Genomic DNA, 19,118 nt, shown 5'->3' with positions numbered 1-19,118 from the left:
TCTGAACTGAGTGGTACTGTACTGTACTGTACTGTACTGTACTGTACTGTACTGTACTGTACTGTACTGTACTGTACTGTACTGTACTGTACTGGTACAATGTAAACTTGTAGATTGGCTATTTTAAAAATATTGTTATACATTAGAAAACTTGAAATGGCACATTCTACATAATAACTACTGTACTGTACTGTACTGTACTGTACTGTACTGTACTGTACTGTACTGTACTGTACTGTACTGTACTGTACTGTACTGTACTGTACTGTACTGTACTGTACTGAATGGCACATTCTACATAAGTACTTTTACTAGACCCTCCAGAAAAACATGGGCAAAAACTAGAAAAAGTGCCCTTCTGGGCACAGGTCTCCACCAGGAGGATAGGACTGTGTGAGATGTTTGGCAAAATGTTTAGGAGTAATATAAACATGTTTGCCTTTGATGGCAATTGGATGACTTGAGGCATTTTGTTCCAAAAATTTGTTTTGCAAAAATCAACCTGTTGGTGGCGCTATAACAGGCCAATGTGAAAAGGGTGGGATATATTCCTCAGCCTAGTAAGAAAATGTGTGAAAGATTTCACGTAAATTGCATGCTGCGTTCATGATTTGAGGCTTTTGTTCAAAACGGGGCAATCTTGCAAACTGTGAAAGCCAATTATAGCCAATTAGGATGGAATATGAAATATCGGACAGATCCGACTTGAGCACATGACCATAGAGATGCTGTGTAACGATTTGTGAGATTTTTGGACAGAATCTGGAGTAGTAATATCCAAAAATGTGTTTTACAAAAGTCGGCCTCCTGGTGGCGCCACAAAAGGCAGATGTGGAAAATGCAGGTCAAAGGTTTGTCCTTGGCCTCTAGGGAGTGTGCATGCAATGTTTCACGCAGATCGGTGCAGTTTTAGGTAAAAAATGTGAAAAGCTGCCTCATGGTGGCGCTATAACAGGCCGTTCTGTAAAATGTGGGGCAGAGGTTCATCGTTGGCATCCAGGGAGTGTGTGTGCAAAGTTTGGCATCGACCGGGTTAACGGTGCCGGAGATTAGCTGGTAACAGACGGACGGACACACACACACACACACGGACACACGGACGGAGTGCAAAACATACTCTCTCCCCATGCCTTCGGCCTGGTGGAGACAATGATGGGTTTTTAAGTGATTTTATGCAGTGAATTTGTGAAAGTTGTGAAATATATGGAAAGTTGTGAAATATGTGGAAAGTTGCGGAATATGTGGGATTTATGTGATTTTATGCAGTGAAATTTAGCGATTATGCACGTTTAGCGTTTATGCACTCTTTTTGCAACACAGTGACCCCTGCATAATCTGCGCCATTTGGCTGATTATTTTATTTATTTGACAGGGACAAAGCTCATTAATCAACATGTCAGTTTTCACCTCAATGTAAATGGGCCAGAGTTAGCCAAAGCTAAATTTAATCTGTAGTCCCTGGGCAGGCTCTTAAAAAATGAATGATAAAAAGAAAGACAGAGTGTATAGTGTGCCAGCACACAACACCATGCGTTGATGCCATGTGTGCATATGTGCCAGCACCCAACACTATGTCCATACAAAAACACAATACAATACAGTACAATACAGGAACAGATCAACATGGTACAGGGGACAGAACAACTGCAAAGTGGAGTGAGAAATGACACCGGTGATACATACTAAATAGTGCTGATAGTTACTCATGATTACAGATTTGAATTGTTTTAGCCACCTTTTCAGGTTGAATTTGAAGGTCAGATAGTTGGAGGTCTCTCTTACTTCTGTGGGGAGACTGTTCCAGTGATGGGAGGCTCTAACAGAGAAGACTGTTTTACCAAACACACTACGTCTGATTGGCACTTCACAGTCCCCTCTGGTAGTTGCCCTTGTTGCTCTGTCACCACTGTCCCTTCGACCTATGAACTGTTTCAGTGGTGGAGGTGCAAGTCCATTTAAGATCTTAAAGATGAGACAAGCATCTGCAAAGTGTTTAAAGCTGTTAAAATTAAATAAGTTGTATAATAGTTGTGTAATTATGCAGTAAAGTATGCATAAACAAATGTTTCTGGAGGGCCTATTTTACTACTTGAATTCTGGACTTTTACTAACCGTGAGTATTTCTACATTGCAGTATTGATTCTTAATTTTGTTACTTAGGTAACAAAATGAAGTACTTTTCCATTGGACATTGGGAGTCGGCCGCCCTCAGGTTCAGTGTGACCCAGCTGTTTTGCCCGCCGTCTTGGTCTGGTACGAATACACCTGCGGCGTTCGGCGTTCAAACTAGCGGCCAGAGGAATGGGGCGAGAGAACCTGTCTTCATATTTCAATTGTTAAATGGAGCAGCTCTAGGGCACACAGAGGCTGACGACTGGAAGGAGTGAATGTCTCTCGTTCTCTCTTTCTCTGGCCTGTAAATATATATATTATAGGAAGACATTGAAGATGCTTCCGTACAACGTTGTGTGCATGTGAAACTGTGGGGGCATTTATAGGTGCGTGTGTGTGTGTTAAGTCTGTTAACATTCCCCAGAAATGAAATTTGAATATTGGTCTTAAACATTGGCCCGAATATCCAATATATATTGTATTGTAAAAACAGGATACCAGCGGAAGAGGGACAGCATGCGCTGTTCGTATACAAAGATCCATAAAGTTTTATTTATTCGCACAATAAAAACTGTACAAAAAGGTAACCTTATTAAAAGAGAAATATTAGTGCAGGTGAGAAAAAGAAACCCATAAAGGTGCATGGTTCTCACCTAAGATAACAAACAAATAGTAAGTTAGACAATGTAATCAAATATAAGGTATGACAAACAACAAAAATGTGAGCATGTGCCAGTGCCAGATTTTGTCGACTAAAGCTATGATGAAAATTTTTCGTCGACTACCTTTTTTCACTGACGAAAACTGAATGGAAACTAAATGAAAACTAAGCTGTGATGACTAAAACTAAAACTAAATATATTGACAATTTTGACAAATAAAAAATAGACTAAAATGTTAGGAAGGGACTAGTGGACAAGAGACTAAAACTAAAATAAAGAAATGCAGTCAAAATCAACACTGGCACGTGCGTGCTATGGGTGTCCTCCATGTTGTCTGTCTCCATTGTGTCAACCTCAGAGGTTGGTCAGTTAGCTACCTCCTCTCCTCTCTGGCCTATGCAACCATCACCAGTGCACTGGTCACACACACACACGCACACACACACTCCAGCAACCCCTCCGGCTCTGCAGGCACCAGGGGGGGATTCATACTAGCTACTCAGTTCTATGATTTATGACCGCAACTGAAACCAGCCGTGTGTGTGTGTGTGTGTGTGTGTGTGTGTGTGTGTGTGTGTGTGTGTGTGTGTGTGTGTGTGTGTGTGTGTGTGTGTGTGTGTGTGTGTGTGTGTGTGTGTGTGTGTGTGTGTGTGTGTGTGTGTGTGTGTGTGTGTGTGTGTGTGTGTGTGTGTGTGTGTGTGTGTGTGTGTGTGCATATCATAAATGTGTGCGCGAGATATTGGACAGAAAAAGATGAGTTGGGGAAGGAAGGATGTTGCGGAGCGGGGGTGAGGTGGGGGGTGGGAGGCTTGAAAAGAAAACGAAAAGACTAATGTGCGACTGAGAGAATAAGTGTCGGGGGACATTATGAGAAGAGCTGAGCTGAGCTCTGAGCACTTCTCAGCAGCGTGTGTGGATGGATGGATGGAGTTACTGCTTATTTGAATTCCACAGTGGTGGAGCCAGCGTGTATCGCAGAGTGCACTGTATGTAGCTAAAACAGTTTTTGTGTGTGTGTGTGTGTGTGTGTGTGTGTGTGTGTGTGTGTGTGTGTGTGTGTGTGTGTGTGTGTGTGTGTGTGTCCACGTGCGCTTTGCACACACTTTTATGCCTTACCTGTGCTTTCTCCCATTATTGCTCGTCCCCTACCACCCACCCCCCTTGAATGAACCTAGGTGCTGCCAGCCCTCCAAAATGCAATCTCCCATAAAACCCATCAAATAAAAAATTCACATTGATACTCCCCCACCCCCTAGCCCCGCGTCACCACCCCACACCTCCTCCACCCCACACCTCCTCCACCCCACACCTCCTCCACCCCAGCCCCACACCCCACTCCCACCATCAGCCGTCGTGGAATGATGAACGACCGACTGTCAGATATTAAAGTCTGGAACACAATAAAAAGACAGATTCTTCCCCTTTCTCCACCTCTCTCCATTTCCCCGGCCACAACTCACCGCTCTCAGCTTATACAAAATCCCGCCTGGTTTTGGAGTGAAGTTAAAGTCCGCCGCTGTTCATTGTACAACGTTGATGATACCTCTCCTATAATTGGGAAGATATATTGTAAGGCTTCTACAGTTTACTGAATGAGGCAGCTACTTGAGAAAGTTAGAATTGTATAGTTCTTTAAACTTTGCTACAATTCACAATTTAGTTATACAAAAAATAGATTTCAAGTAGAAGACAGATTATTATTATTATTATTGTTATTACCCGTAGGAGCACCAAATTCATTTTTTTAATAGTTCTATCCACTTTTATCAATCAATTGCTGGAGATTGCAGCAGGAAAAATACAGTATAAATCCCATTATTTTTGTCATTATTGTGCCTTCCTATGAGACATCTTGAGTGGGGCAGTGTTGACTCTTTTTGTGACATTTCCCATTCCCGTGATTTTTAACACCTCACCTACAGTCAAGGGCAGAGTTAAAGCCCTAAAGATGTAGGCTATATAAAGTTTACAGAAAAGCATGGAAAGAAAGTTGCTTGTTTTCAGCAAGTGATGTGGAAATGCTCTCCTCTCCCCCATGGACTACCATCAATGTGTTCTTGTATAACACTCACAGCCTTAACTTACTCACTGTATAGGCTCCACTGAAGCGCCTCAGTGGCCACGGACGGTAGACTGCAGTGGGGGAAAGTAACTAAGTACATTTACTTAAGTATACTGTAATTGACCCATTTCGACCTGACACAAGATTCTGCAAATGCTTTCTAAACCCTGACAGTTTTCTGAAAAACCTATGTTTCTGTGTCAGTGGTTCTGAAACAATTTCATGGTGCCGTGCTATGAGCTTGTAGATCTGTTATTTTTCAATAGCTAAAGTATAGAACATAATGCTTAAAACACCAAAAGGGGTTCCGAATGGGTTAATTACAATTTTGAGGTATTTGTACTAATTTACAGTACTTTTACTTCTACTCCACCTCGGATTGAAATATTGTACTTTTACTCCACTACATTTATTTAAATCTTTAGTCACTATAGTTACTTTGTAGATTTACAAAACATACATTAACAACTTCAGCCCTATATAATTTTCGGCCATTTGAACATAGCCGATCTACAAGCTCACAATGCGTCACACTGAGACTCATTGTGCGCTTGTACTATTTACAAAATATTTTAAACATTTGAAAACTTTAAATAGGACATTCTGCATAATTAGTACTTTTAGTTTTGGTACTTTAGGATTTTTTTTTGCCAATACTTTTGTACTTTTACTCAAGTACATTTTGAATTCCAGTCTTTTCCTTTTAACAGAGAACAGTATATAGAGTACAGTACAGTATATCTACATTGCAGTATATTGATACTTTTAGCAGAGTACTTTTTCCACCTCTGGAAGACTGAGTTTGTGCTGGGAGGCTCCCAGGTGTGTTATTGTATGAATCTGAAGTAGGGCAGTGCAGAAAAATATCATGCATGGTCAGCAAAAACCTTCCTTGAATAAGGAAATAAAGAATAATAATATAAATTACCTCGAGGATCATCAAGTATATTACATAATAAAGAAAACAATAAATTCCTTCTTAATTTCAATCAAAACAATGTTGCCCTTTCCTAGTAAAAAAGAGAAAAAAAATCATTTCTACCTTTTTTTTTGCCCTGTGGCATCGCTTGTAAAATAAAAGCCATTAAACCAGACATAATTTGATCAATATGACTGAATGTTTCCATGCCTTTAGGGACTTGGAGCTATATAGATGACACGCCAAGGCAGTGCCATTATTGCCTCTAACTCTCAGCTGGGCTTCTGAATTGCTCCATTACCCACCAAGGCCTGATTCTGCCACTGCCAACATCCATGCCACCCTAGAGTGCCTGTCAGACCAACCAAGGCAGTCAATTATACAAACCGTCGGTCAAGCAAGCAGTGCAGTCCTAAGGACCAAGGATTTAAGGTGAGGCATTTGCCCAATGACATTTTTATTATTGATCATAGATAATGTCACTATGATCAAAGTTATATTTATATCCGATACTCTCGGGTATAATGTGCTACCTTTTTTGTTAGTTATGAGGAATTGTGACCGTTAAAGGTGTAGAGAATTTAAAGCAAAAAGTTTAAAGCAAAAATTGGTTTGGTTGGATACTTTATTAACAGTTTGCAAATAGTACAGAGGTACGGTTTTAAAAAGATTGTTAAAAGGATAACACAAAAAGCACTAGGGGCTCGTTTCCATTGTGGTCCTGTATCTTATTGAAATAAATATTTTTCGTTTCTCTGAAAAGGCTAGTGAGAAATAAACATTTGTTAATCATTATAACTCATATTTGATTTCTGTGTACCACATTCACTGTTATCTACAAATGATTGACTAAATATTATCAATTCAAAACCTAAATTCAATGTATTGTACATGTACTGTACAACACTAAATCAGGTCTTGCCTTTATCATGTTAGCTTTAGCAAAGCTAGCAATTTTAGGCCACAAATAATACCTTAACCCATTTTGGGCGGGAACCCTTTTTGGTGTATGTTATGCTTTAGCTATTGAAAAATAGCAGATCTACAAGCTCATTAGGAGCTTGTAGGTCTGTTATTTTTGAAAAATCGAAGAACGACTGACATAGAAACATAGCTTTTTCAGAAAACTGTCAGGATGTAGAAGACATTTTTAGAATCTCATCTCAGTCAAAATGGGTTAACAAAAAGCAGATAGATAGAGATAACTGAAATCTACAAATAGTTTGATATTCGTAATCTTTATTAGGTTTTGTTATAGTTATAATAATCGATACACTTCATAGTAGCTGCTTTAAAAGTGATATTTAAACAACCTTTCTTTTTATTTTTTTTACCATTACTGACTACAGAACCGCTATGGTAATATCTGTAAGAACAATACATTTGTCACATTTTCCAGGGCAAAGAATTTATATTAAACAAAAAGCTTCGACATATCCATTACTGGGCATCCAAGCGATGCAATATTTTGAGCCATATTTCAAAGAAAGAAGAAAACTCAGCCCCCAGTAAAAAAAAAAAAAAATCATTCATACACTAACACATGCAATGCAAGCTATTCAGATCATGGCCATATCTTTTACCTCTGGTGTGAGTCGTTGAGGTTATTTAAACATACAAAAGAAATGTGTCAACATAGAAAGCAGACAAAACATACATTACAGAGCTATAAAAAAAGACCGGTGTATAAACCTCAAAATCAACAAGCAAAGAAATAAACAAAAGCGAATTACCCTGACAATACAGTACGCATACAGTACGTGAGCAGAAGCTAAATGAAAGCAGATCTCTCAGATTTGCCACTGCTTCCAGGTCGAGCAATATTAGACATATAAATCCTTGGAGATAGTTGACAGAATCCAAAACACCATGAAGGCATAATGCAGAATCCACGTAAGTGTTCACCAGGTGATGGATACCATTGTTCAGGCCAGTATAACAGCATTGTGGATGATTCAGAAGGCCAGAGATATAACAGAAACCACTAACAGAAATTACTGTGGTGGAAAGTAACTAGGTACATTTACTTAAGTTCTGTACTTAAGTACAAGTTTCAGTTATTTGTACTTTACTTGAGTATGTCCCAATTTCCAGTACTTGTATTTCTACTCCGCTACATCCCAGAGGCAAATGTTGTACTTTTACTCCACTACATTTATTTCAAAACTGTAGTTACTAGTTACTTTGTAGATTTTGAGCAGAGCAGATTTTTAGACTACTATGAAGAATTCTACTGTCGAAACGCGCCAGCGCTCTCAAATAATCAGAAAAAAGAGAAATTGCATCTGAGCCTTGCATCTTTTATTTTGGAGTACCACTTTTTCCATTTAGTTGGTTGATGAGTTATGTCTTCTTTGCTGTATGTAAGATTGTGGGGATACTTATACTGTACGTACAAGGCTGGGCTTTAGGAACTGAAGCATGCTGTGCGAGTGTGCGTGCGTGCGTGCGTGCGTGCGTGCGTGCGTGCGTGCGTGCGTGCCAGTGAGGAAGGAAAGAAGAGCAAAGTGTTACGATGTTTTCAAAGCGTCTCCCACTCCCATGTACTGCTTGCCAGGTCCAGTCACAGCAGCATGGCTCTATGCCCCAAGTTTAAATGCATTCACCTTTTGAATGTGCTATTAATGTAATGTGGGTGACCAAGAAGGTATATTTTCCCCAAGGGCCTAGCTCGATTATAAGTCAGCCGTGTCACTGACACTCTGCGGACTCTGGTTGAGGTGAGACATGTTCAACTGAATGTTTTAACAACAACAGCTTTAACAACCAAGCCATGGTATCCAAGACAAGATTAATGTCCCTCTGGTGTCATGAATAGTCCTTTTCTTTTCTTTTCTTTTCTTTTCTTTTCTTTTCTTTTCTTTTCTTTTCTTTTCGTTTCTTTTCTTTTCTTTTCTTTTCTTTTCTTCTACATTCCTCAAATTAAAAGTTGGGAGAAGCTGAGTGCCGCGTAAGCAAAATGGGTAACCTATGAAATACAGAACCTTTTTGTTGAAATGACGTGTCCTTACTTACCACTTACAGTGCACCTGACTTTAAAATGAGACAAGTCAGTCAGAGACCATCATCTTGTCAGGGGACTAATCACAATCAATCATACTGTTCAGTAGGCCAATTACAATGCCATTGGGACCAATTACAAATATATTGGCCTTCCAACTTTTTGTTTGTATTACCTCATGTACATCAATAGGGAGCACAGTAATGAACAATTAATAATGTACATTGTTTGACTAAAGTTATAATTACAGATTTAAACAGTGGCAATGTTACAATAAATACTGTGTGTGTGTGTGTGTGTGTGTGTGTGTGTGTGTGTGTGTGTGTGTGTGTGTGTGTGTGTGTGTGTGTGTGTGTGTGTGTGTGTGTGTGTGTGTGTGTGTGTGTGTGTGTGTGTGTGTGTGTGTGTGTGTGTGTGTGTGTGTGTGCGCGTGTGTGCACACACACACTTTTTGCCTTGCACTGAAAACATCAGTTGTGGACATTTTTTCATCTTTACATCTACAGCACTTGCAGCAGTTCTGGGCACCTACTGTATACCCCTCGCTGTGTCCGTCTACCGTTCTTAAGTTTTACTTTAGAACTTACTAACAGTCCAGTAACTGACGCTGCTGTGCACACCACGACACAGTTTTACATGTTTCCAGACTTTGAATTCTTTAAAGTTTGCCCTTCACTTTGAGAGAGGCTTTCAAATGGTGTCGAGCGCTGAAGCTGTTGTGGAATCCATCAGAAATTCAGATTTCCTTCGTTATCTTGGTTGGTGTTGCCCCCCCTGGGGGCCCTGGAGCGAAAGTTTTTCCTCGTAGATTTTGCGACCCTCCCACAACCCCCCACCGTCCTTCAAGGGCAGTTCTGTCCACCGCCTGCTGTTTTAGAGGAGATAATGATACTCTCTTTCTACTTGGAATAGGATTGCATTTTTTCTATCTCCACTCACCTCCACCTCTCCACTCTCCCGTACCCCACCACGCACCCACCCTCCTGGTCCGTCAGCCGTGCGTTGCCCGATGGTCTATCTCTCCGCCACAGCGCGGGCGAGGGATAAGAGACAAATCAAAACCCACCTTATTTCCCCTCAGTCCCTCTTCGCTGTCCAGATTGAATTTGAGGGTTTTTCATTTTCTCTCTCATCCGTCTCCCCATGCCCCACCTGTCCTCCGTCCTCCTGCTCCCCAAACTCTGAATTACCTCAAACTGGCCCCCCTCTCTCATCGCTTGATGATGCAGTATCATTTATGCATGTGGTGGGAGATAGCAAGCGGGGCGGCCAGGCCCACGGCATTGGAAAAAGCCTGCGTCAGCCGTGCGTGCCTTGAAAGGGTCACGTACTGGAACGCCATCAGAGTTCATATACAGTGCATTTCTCGAGATGCGTGATTTGCTCAAGCGTAAAACTGTTGTGACTGGGTTTTGAGTCCCTCATTTTTCAATATTAACTGGAATTAATTAGGGGACACTATTATTTATTATTATTATTGTTATTACTATTATTATCAGTATGTGTAATGGCTGTATATATTATTGTTATTACTATTATTATCAGTATGTGTAATGGCTGTATATATTATTGTTAACCATAGAACCCTAGCTGTGACGCTTATAGATCTGTGATTTGGTGTAGAGGGAAAAAAAGAATACCACATATAGAGCCGAAATACAGTATATACTGTAAGTATAAGTATGTTAGTTAACTAATTATGAAGGAAAGGAAATAATACAATAAAGAAACAGTATTCACTCATTTTCCCTTTCTTAGCATGTGGTTGTTATAAAACAAATTCACATGTTTCAGTTATTAAACACACAGAACAACTTGGACTCGTTTTAGATTAACAATGTCTACTACAGTCAGAAAGCAGTAAATAGTAAAGTTGTAGCAATCCATAGCAATCTATCAATTGGAGCAAATAGTGAAGGTATATATCAATTATAGTAATGTATGACTTTGTAACAAATAATTACTTCCGCTTGAATGTATAACACTACAAACACACGCAGATATGCAGCCATGGTAGCAGCTGAGGGCTTTTTGTTCTTGTGGAGGTTACGGGGAACTCAAAATCAATAGAACAGGGAGGACAGACTAAATCACATACTGATTGCCTATATCTTGTCCACTGAAATGGCACCGTGCTGACATCAAAATTGAAGTAACGGCAAAGGTCCTCTCAGTGCCGCTTGGCTTGTCTTGTTGCATTAGTGGTGCGTGGCATCCCAGCCTGCTGTAGATCATGGTCTTGTCTCCATATTTTGGGGGACAGTGTCATGATTGGGTACTTCCTGGCTACTGGCTGCCACTCTTCCGCAGCATCAGAGCCCTAGCTGGAAAAATTAGAAAATTCAATCGAATACCCAATGGAGGCTGTTTTATATATACGAGACGAGTAGTCATTTGGGCAATAATTTGTCACTTTCCAAATGGTGCACGGCTTCAAAAGCTATGAACAGAGACTCATAGCTGTCACGGTCTGTCTGTTGCTAGTTCCTCTAATTTGGCCTTTTTTAACGTTAATTTAGACTCTAAATGGACGTTTAAAAAGGTCAACATTTTTCGCGCTGCATTCTGACCCCCCATATAAAGTCCTGGCGAGATATTGGCCCGACGACAAACTCAGTTGCCTACACCTGATGTTCGGTATGTTCACAGACCAGAGACTTTACCCAATGCAAATTGATCTGATCAGTCCCTGTAGTCAAAGTTAATCCTTCAAAGAATGCTTATAACGACACTATTGTAATTATATGACAGGTTAAGACAGGTTTCGAGAAGGTTTGTGCAATTCCACTCAACATATAAACAACTATTTCTAGGAAGAAAATGTCAGTTACAATGTGTAAGCCGCATGTTCTTTGGGATTTAACACCTCACACATTCATAGACGGTCACTCGCTACAACACACTCGATTGTTTTTATTTTTTCATGAATTCTCAATGCAGCCCAGCCCAATAGATTGGAACTGCTCTCGGAGATACTTAGATATTCATGACCAAGGCGGCCCCGTCCGAAAATCTAAACTGACAGGCCGCGAAAAGTGGCAAATTTCAGCACAAGAGCACCGGTGATATTTTAGTGCAAAACTGGCCTTGCATGGATGTAGCACTGGCTGCCAAGGTGCAGTGATGGAAAGTAACTAAGTACATTTACTTAAGTACTGTACTTAAGTACAATTTTGAGGTATTTGTAGTTTATTACTTGAGTATTTCCAATTTTCTGTACTTTTACTTCTACTCCTACATCTCGGATCCAAATATTGTACTTTTACTCCACTACAATTTGAAAACTTTAGTTACATACATTTCGGCCATTTGAAAATAGCAGATCTACAAGCTCACAATGTATCGCGATGCTCACACGAAACTCACGTGACACGTGAGCTTGTAGATGTTCAGTCAGGACAACTCATAAATGGATGGAATATATATTTATTGAATATAAAGTTAGCAATACATTTATTATGGTTTGGCGATGAATTGGATCTGCTTTTTAGGTACTGAAATCAGTCCCAACCATAGGGACTCCGAATCCCCCCTACCTAAACAGCAGATCAAAAACGACAGGAGGTAGCTGGGGTCGAGGAGGGTGAGCAGCAAAAGTTTAAGCAAACAGCAGCGCAGCAGTATCAGTGTGCAGCAGAAAACAAGCAGGATGAGCAGTGCAAACTATCAGTTTAAATAGCCGGTATGAAGATGGAATGAATGTGTGATTGGATGAGTGAGGTCTGATGAAGAGCCGTGAGGCTCGAAACATCATGTCACTGTGGTGATAAAATAAAATCTTAAGCTTTGGAGCTCAGTCCAGTGTGCGGGCGGACCTGATCTGATTGGATGAGTGAATCATGTGAATGAGAACATGATGCTGAGGCAGCCCAATGACTGACCGCTGGCAACAGTTTCCTGACTGAACTTGCTCTGCGCATGTCTGAGACAGGCGCGATGCTCATGTTTAAACATTAGAAAACATGATATGAGACATTCTGTACAATGGTTACAATTTTGCAGTATTAGTACTTAAGTACAAACTGTGAGTACCTTCGCTAAGGTGTGCAGCGAGGGGGAGACCACCTGGCTGAAGGTTTGGCTGCTGACTACCCGCAGCGAGGGGGAGACCACCTGGCTGAAGGTTTGGCTACTGACTACCCGAGACAAATCACCCTCATCTCAAACGCCGTCGTGGACTCACTCCCACCCATCGTCCCTCCCAACACCCCACCTTTTCATTTTCAATTATGGGCTGGAATATGAATCTTTAATAGGGTGATAATTGTGCTAGCATATTTGCTGTCACCCACCATTAGCCTAGATTAATTAGCCCATTTAGTTTAGCTTAAGAAAGTGTCTAGCAGAGGAATGGCCCACCGATGAGAGAGAGAGAGAGAGAGAGAGAGAGGAATCAGCACAATCTGCTTCGAATCATAATGTCATCAATGTGTGTGTGTGTGTGTGTGTCTCTCTCTCTCTCTCTCTCTCTCTCTCTCTCTCTCTCTCTCATTATGTCCCTTGCCTCTGCCTTTCTCTATCTCCGTTTCTCATTCATTTGTTTCTGTCTTTCTCTCATATTTTGGGCTTTGTTAGGCAGTAATAGTATAAGAAGTCATCAGTCCCCATGCATATAATGACACACATTATACCCCTCTGTGTTTCACATACACTATAGACGTATATGGCCTAACTGATGGCCATATTGCTCAGTCACTATAACATCATATCACACTGAACAATGGCCTTAAAATCCAGTTGAGAAATTAATGACTGGAAAATTAAAACCAAAAAGAAAATGTATATAGGGAGCACACATTAATTAAAGGGCTATCAAATGATTTATGTATGAAAGAACATTCTTTGGATCTCAACGTTTTGGTGGAAATAAGCCCCTGGTGGGCTGTATAGCCTGATTTGTACTCCGTAGTACAATGGAGTCATGGTGCGACGCGTTGCATTGCATTGCGTGCATGAAGATCTAGTTCGAGCTAGTTTCGGTGTGCAACTCCGTTGTAAGACGTAGTATATATTAACCACTTAAAGACCTAGGGAAATGAAAAATACGTTTTTCACACTTTTAGAGCATATTAGCATATTTTAGAGTCATCATATGGGCATACCTAACAATCTATGCCAAAACAATGGGGAAAATGTTTGTACTTACCCTCTACACCCGTTGTATGCTAAGTACTAGATATCTCGTACACAAAGCTTTATATCAAATATGAAACTGGTTCAGCGAAAATCAACTTTTAACACTGGCCCGGTTGCTAGGCAACGCCTTGCTTACCCCAGCACCATGATATTGTGATGTCACTAACGTGGTGTATTTCTATTGGGCCTTTTGACTCAAAGGCTTTCAGCTTTCAGGAAGAAACCAAAAATACACAGGGAAGACATATTTCAAGATTCTAACCATACCTGGGGGTCTATTAGAGCAGGGGTTCTCAACCCGTGGGTCGCGACCCCTTGGGGGGTCGCCAAATTATTTTGGGGGGGTCCCCAAATTTTTTTTGCAGAAAAAATGTTTTTTGTTTTGTTTGCAACTGAATGGCTGGAAAAATGGAAATTAAGAGTTTACAGTACGTGGTGCATGCATAAACTTTCCTTAATGATTATATCTGGTTTCAGTATTCATTTATGATGTATTTTCTCTATTATTAAGGTTATATTAGCGGGAAATTTGTATTGGTGGTGGGGAGGGAGGTGGGGTGGTGGTCGTGAGACATGGCCAAAGCATTTCCGGGGGTCTCCAGCCAGTATTAGAGTAATGTTAAATGGTAAATGGTGCATTTATATAGCGCTTTACTTAGCGCTTTACTTAGCGCTTTACAGAGATTGTGCATTACATTCACCCATTCACACACCGATGCTGGAGGAAACCATGCAAATACAAGGCACCAACCTGCACACCGGGAGTAATTTGGGGTTCAGAGTCTTGCTCAAGGACACTAGACTGGAACTCACCTATGCTTCCTATTGCATAGGCAGCTTCCGGCAGGATCCGCCGGGAGAAACTCTGTGTGTGTGTGTGTGTGTGTGTGTGTGTGTGTGTGTGTGTGTGTGTGTGTGTGTGTGTGTGTGTGTGTGTGTGTGTGTGCGTGTGCGTGTGTGTGTGCGCGCGCGTGTGGGTCAATTTAACAATGGTGCAGACGATCAGAAATCAGCAGAGAGTGAGCGACGTTTGTGCTACTGTATGCCGAATTGATGTGGATTCGGCCCCAGACTTTTTCTTGCTGGAAATAAAAACGTCTGGGTTTCCGAGGCTGGGGAGCCCGGGTTCCAACTGGGAACCTTGCAGTTCCCATCTGGTCACTCTACCCCTGAGCCAATGTTAACTCCATAGACACATACAAAACAGAAAAAGTGAAGAAAAAAAATAATACCGCACTCATCTTTAACCACTTCAACCCAACAGCTAACACTAGTGCACATGCCTGCATTTATACCCATCATCTCATCCTGACTGTTCTTTCTCTGCCTGTCCAGGTGGAGTGGGAGCCAGGCTGCTCCCTGGTCAGCACAAGCCCTTCACCATGGACGTGGACGAGGAGGAGAACATGAGTGAGTGGATTCTTCATTGTCTGCCTGTCTGTCCGTCCGTCCGTCCGTCCGTCCGTCTGTCTGTCTGTCTGTCTGTCCACGTTCTGCTCCACTACATTTGTACTTTTACTCCACTACACAATTATTTGAAAACTTTAGTTACTTCGTAGATTTTGATTATTATTTTGATTATTATTATTACAAAACACACTAACCACTTTAGCAATATATATATATATATATTTTGCAATATATATATATCTAATTCATGGAATTTCTTAGATTTCTTCATGAAATTACTGAAAAAAAGAAGAAAAAATATATATCAAATATTGCTTTTTTTAGGTGGGGGGTGTTCTTTTTTTTAAATGTGGGAAACCAAAAATAAAGGGACCCATAAAAATGTGTCCACGACCCACAAATGGGTCCCAACCCATAATTATACAAATTCTACTCAGAAAATCTGAAACTCTGCATGCAGTAGTTCTACCTTTTTAGTAAGAAAACATAGTTTTGTGTTGTCATCTGATATATTGTTCATTGTCTGTTCATCAATGTGTCCTTGTCTGTGCATGAGCATGGTTGTGAGCTATTTGATGTGTTCTTACCTGAACTGCACGCACGCACGCACGCACGCACGCACGCACACACACACACACACACACACACACACACACACACACGTATACCTATTCTTATACAAGCACACACAAGTGTGATAAAACTTTGTAAGGAGAAACAAATCATTCCATCTCTCAAAAGCTTCAGGTCATATTCCACAGATGTACCTCCACTTTAATTTTCAAATTCTCCTCTCTCTCTATTCAATTCAACTTTAATTAGACGTCTTGGCAGAATTCAGCAATGGAGCAGAAGGAGTCAGACGGGATATGAATGAATCTCTTTACCTTGCAGCTTCACCGTTCTGAACTCACATTCCAAACCAAGCTGCCGGTGCCCAACCCCAAATGAAAAAGAGAATAGTTGTCATTGTAATGTCACTGGCGTACCGTCTTTCATGGGGTGAAGAAGAGTAACTGTGTGAAGCCAAAATTTCCCAGAGCCCAGGGGTGAATATTACTCCTTATTTGTTATGTTTTTCAAAGGCAGTCTCTTTCCCCCCATCTTTCTGAGCCCAAAACATAGCTAAGAACACAATCTGGGTTCTAGATATGTGATAATAATTTGTTAAAGTATAATTTGCACAGCATGGAACTGTGTGACGTACAGATGTGAGACATGGTGAAGTAGCACAGACCAGTTCATCACTGTGCACAAGTTGAATAATGCTCCAACATGAGCTACCCACGTACCATCTTGAAAAATGTGACACACAGGCTACTACTACATCAATAAATTACAGCTCAAATGGAAATAATTTATGGTTGGTTTTAAAGGGATGGAAACCACATAAACTTTACTGACTATCATTTTATTTTAAAGATATTGAATGTTAAATTTAGCTTTCTCCCGACAAAATAAATTAATATCATAATTTACAAATAGACTCTTAACTTGTGATAATCTTCAATTTGTGTTCTTTCCTTTTGTAATCCTCAGTACATGTTCCTGTGCATGGCATGCTGGTGTTTGTTTATATGTATTTTGAATTGAGTATTGCCTATTGGTCATAATTTGATACTCCCTACTAGCTAAGATCTACCTGTAGCTAAAGTGGTTTGTGTTGAAGAGCAGTATGTACAGTATTTGTGTTTGTGTAAACATCAATACTCCACTAATTAATGCTGTATTTTACCCTGGGACTGAAATAAGACAAGCTCCAGTATTCTTTCTGTGAGAGAGTGTGTCCGCTTGCATGATCTTTATGAATCTTTCTTTTAAGATAAATAATCAAAGTGAAGAAGTCATCTATGTGCTTTATTTCAATTTTTTATCATTCTGTCCTGGAATGTTCACTTCTTTTTATTATGGCCACAAGTACTCAATTAATCTTACAATATCCAATATCCTGACAGCACTTTTGCCTACATTGCAACTTCCAATAATGTACTAATTTCCATTTAGAAAAGTTCTTCTTGGCCGGCCAGTCTTGTGCATGACTGTGATCCTTCCTTTGTCCCTTTGCATTGCTATTATCCGCAAAACAGTCTCCAGGTTACTCGGCATAGTGCATGAACATGCCTAAGGATATTGCATGTCATATGAAAAGAAGTACTTAAAGTGACTAAAGACACAATTTATATTCTTGGAACGTGGAGACGTGTATGACGGATGTAATAACTTTTGTCTCGCCCTGGGACATGTCAGTGGGTAGTATATGCAGATGACACTGTAGATGGCATGTTTATGCATTTTGAAAAACTAAAAGATTACGTTGTCTGATATGAGCTCCACGGGGGGTGGGGGGGTGGGGAATAAACTGATTTTATTCTTCTCAAAACAATAGTCTCTAAATGCGTTTAAGAGCACGTTTGAACCTTGCATCCCAGTCACTGGTCGGTTGAACCTTAGGATCCTGCACTGGGTGAAGTGCCTTCATGTCTATGATGTTATTCTCCTGTTTTGCCTGGTCCTCAGCACCTCCGTCCCTCCTTGCACTCCTCCCTGCACTCCCTCTGTCCCCAAAAAACTACGAGCCCCACTCATGCACACTGCTGCGGCTTCTCTCTCTCCCGAGTACCGCAAGGAGTAACCTATCAAGCCTTTGCTGAAGGATGTTATAAATGAAAATTTTTGCCAACATTCCGTCCACTTTGGTAACTGGACCTGGTGATATGTGTTCCCGAGAATATACTGGGGATTCCATAGATGCTTTAAATCTAGCACATTGCTCTCTTAGGCCATTGAGACGAGTTCGCAGAAAATCCATAGAAAATAAGAATGCCAAATTAACAAGGAGGAGGATTCTTGCGTGCGTGCGTGCGTGCGTGCGTGCGTGCGTGCGTGCGTGCGTGCGTGCGTTCTCCAAACCTTTCAACTTTCTCCTCTAACCCTTAGAAAACAGAACAACCCTGCATGACACATGCTTCTATCATTAATATCATATGAAGAGGTTCACTTCAAAATGAAATATCCACCTTTTATGAAGTGAAACTGCTAATTACTGATGGCAAGACAATATATTACATTATAATACACTGCCTTTTAAAGGAAATTATTCAATTAGTCAATTTAATATATATATTTTTTTATTATAGTATTTTGTTTATTATTTATTCTGTAAGAGAAATGAATGGAAATTGAATGATAAACCTAATCTGTAATAATTATATTTTTTTAACATATATTGTTTTGGAATGAAATTCTTCATATGGAGTGCCTGATTCTTAGATGTATTTGTCGTCACATAATGCTGTCTATATTCAGTTAACATGAATGTAAGTTACAGTATTTACCATCCTGTTCAGTAGATATATTCCATTCAATATTTTGAATGAGGTTAACTTCTCAGAGCCAACCATTTCTTTTTTTAGATAAGTAGGTGTTTTCGCCATTCTTAAGAGACACAGGGCTATATCTTGCGCCACCCCTTAACCCTTATCCCTAAACTTATTTGCCATTTTTTACAATTTTAAAGAACCTTTTAAAATAGTTCAAATAGCTGATCTACAAGCTCACAACATGTAGATGTAGATCGGCTAGTTGAACTATTTTAAAATTATTTTCAAAATAGTAAAAAATGGCAAATAAGTTTAGGGATAAGGGATAAGGGTGGCGCAAGACGGAGCCCACGATCCCTGCCATTTCATTTGCTTTGAATAGTTTGATGCGTGTGATCAAACAAAAGGTTTAGCTTCTCTCACAGTGATAAAAAGGAACACAAATCACTGGTTCAGTTCCAAAGAGTGATAAGGGAATCTATAAATTTTGCATTTA

At 40.3% G+C, this 19,118-nt stretch overlaps 1 protein-coding gene across 5 annotated transcripts in view; it reads left to right on the top strand.

Annotated features, from left to right (window-relative positions):
- Window positions 1–19,118, top strand: part of adarb1b (adenosine deaminase RNA specific B1b) — a 196,974-nt gene that overhangs the window by 150,889 nt on the left and 26,967 nt on the right. For all 5 annotated transcript variants that reach the window (XM_079517556.1, XM_079517555.1, XM_079517557.1 and 2 more), the window contains one exon: window positions 15,228–15,302. In XM_079517556.1, the coding sequence (XP_079373682.1) occupies window positions 15,275–15,302 (28 nt within the window). In that variant the 5' untranslated portion in view covers window positions 15,228–15,274. The remainder of the gene's footprint in view (window positions 1–15,227; window positions 15,303–19,118) is intronic.

This window comes from Electrona antarctica, assembly GCF_951216825.1.
Source record: "Electrona antarctica genome assembly, chromosome: 13".
NCBI lineage: Eukaryota > Metazoa > Chordata > Actinopteri > Myctophiformes > Myctophidae > Electrona > Electrona antarctica.
The sequence above is the reverse complement of the archived record's forward strand: the minus strand, read 5'-3'. Positions and strand labels throughout refer to the sequence as shown.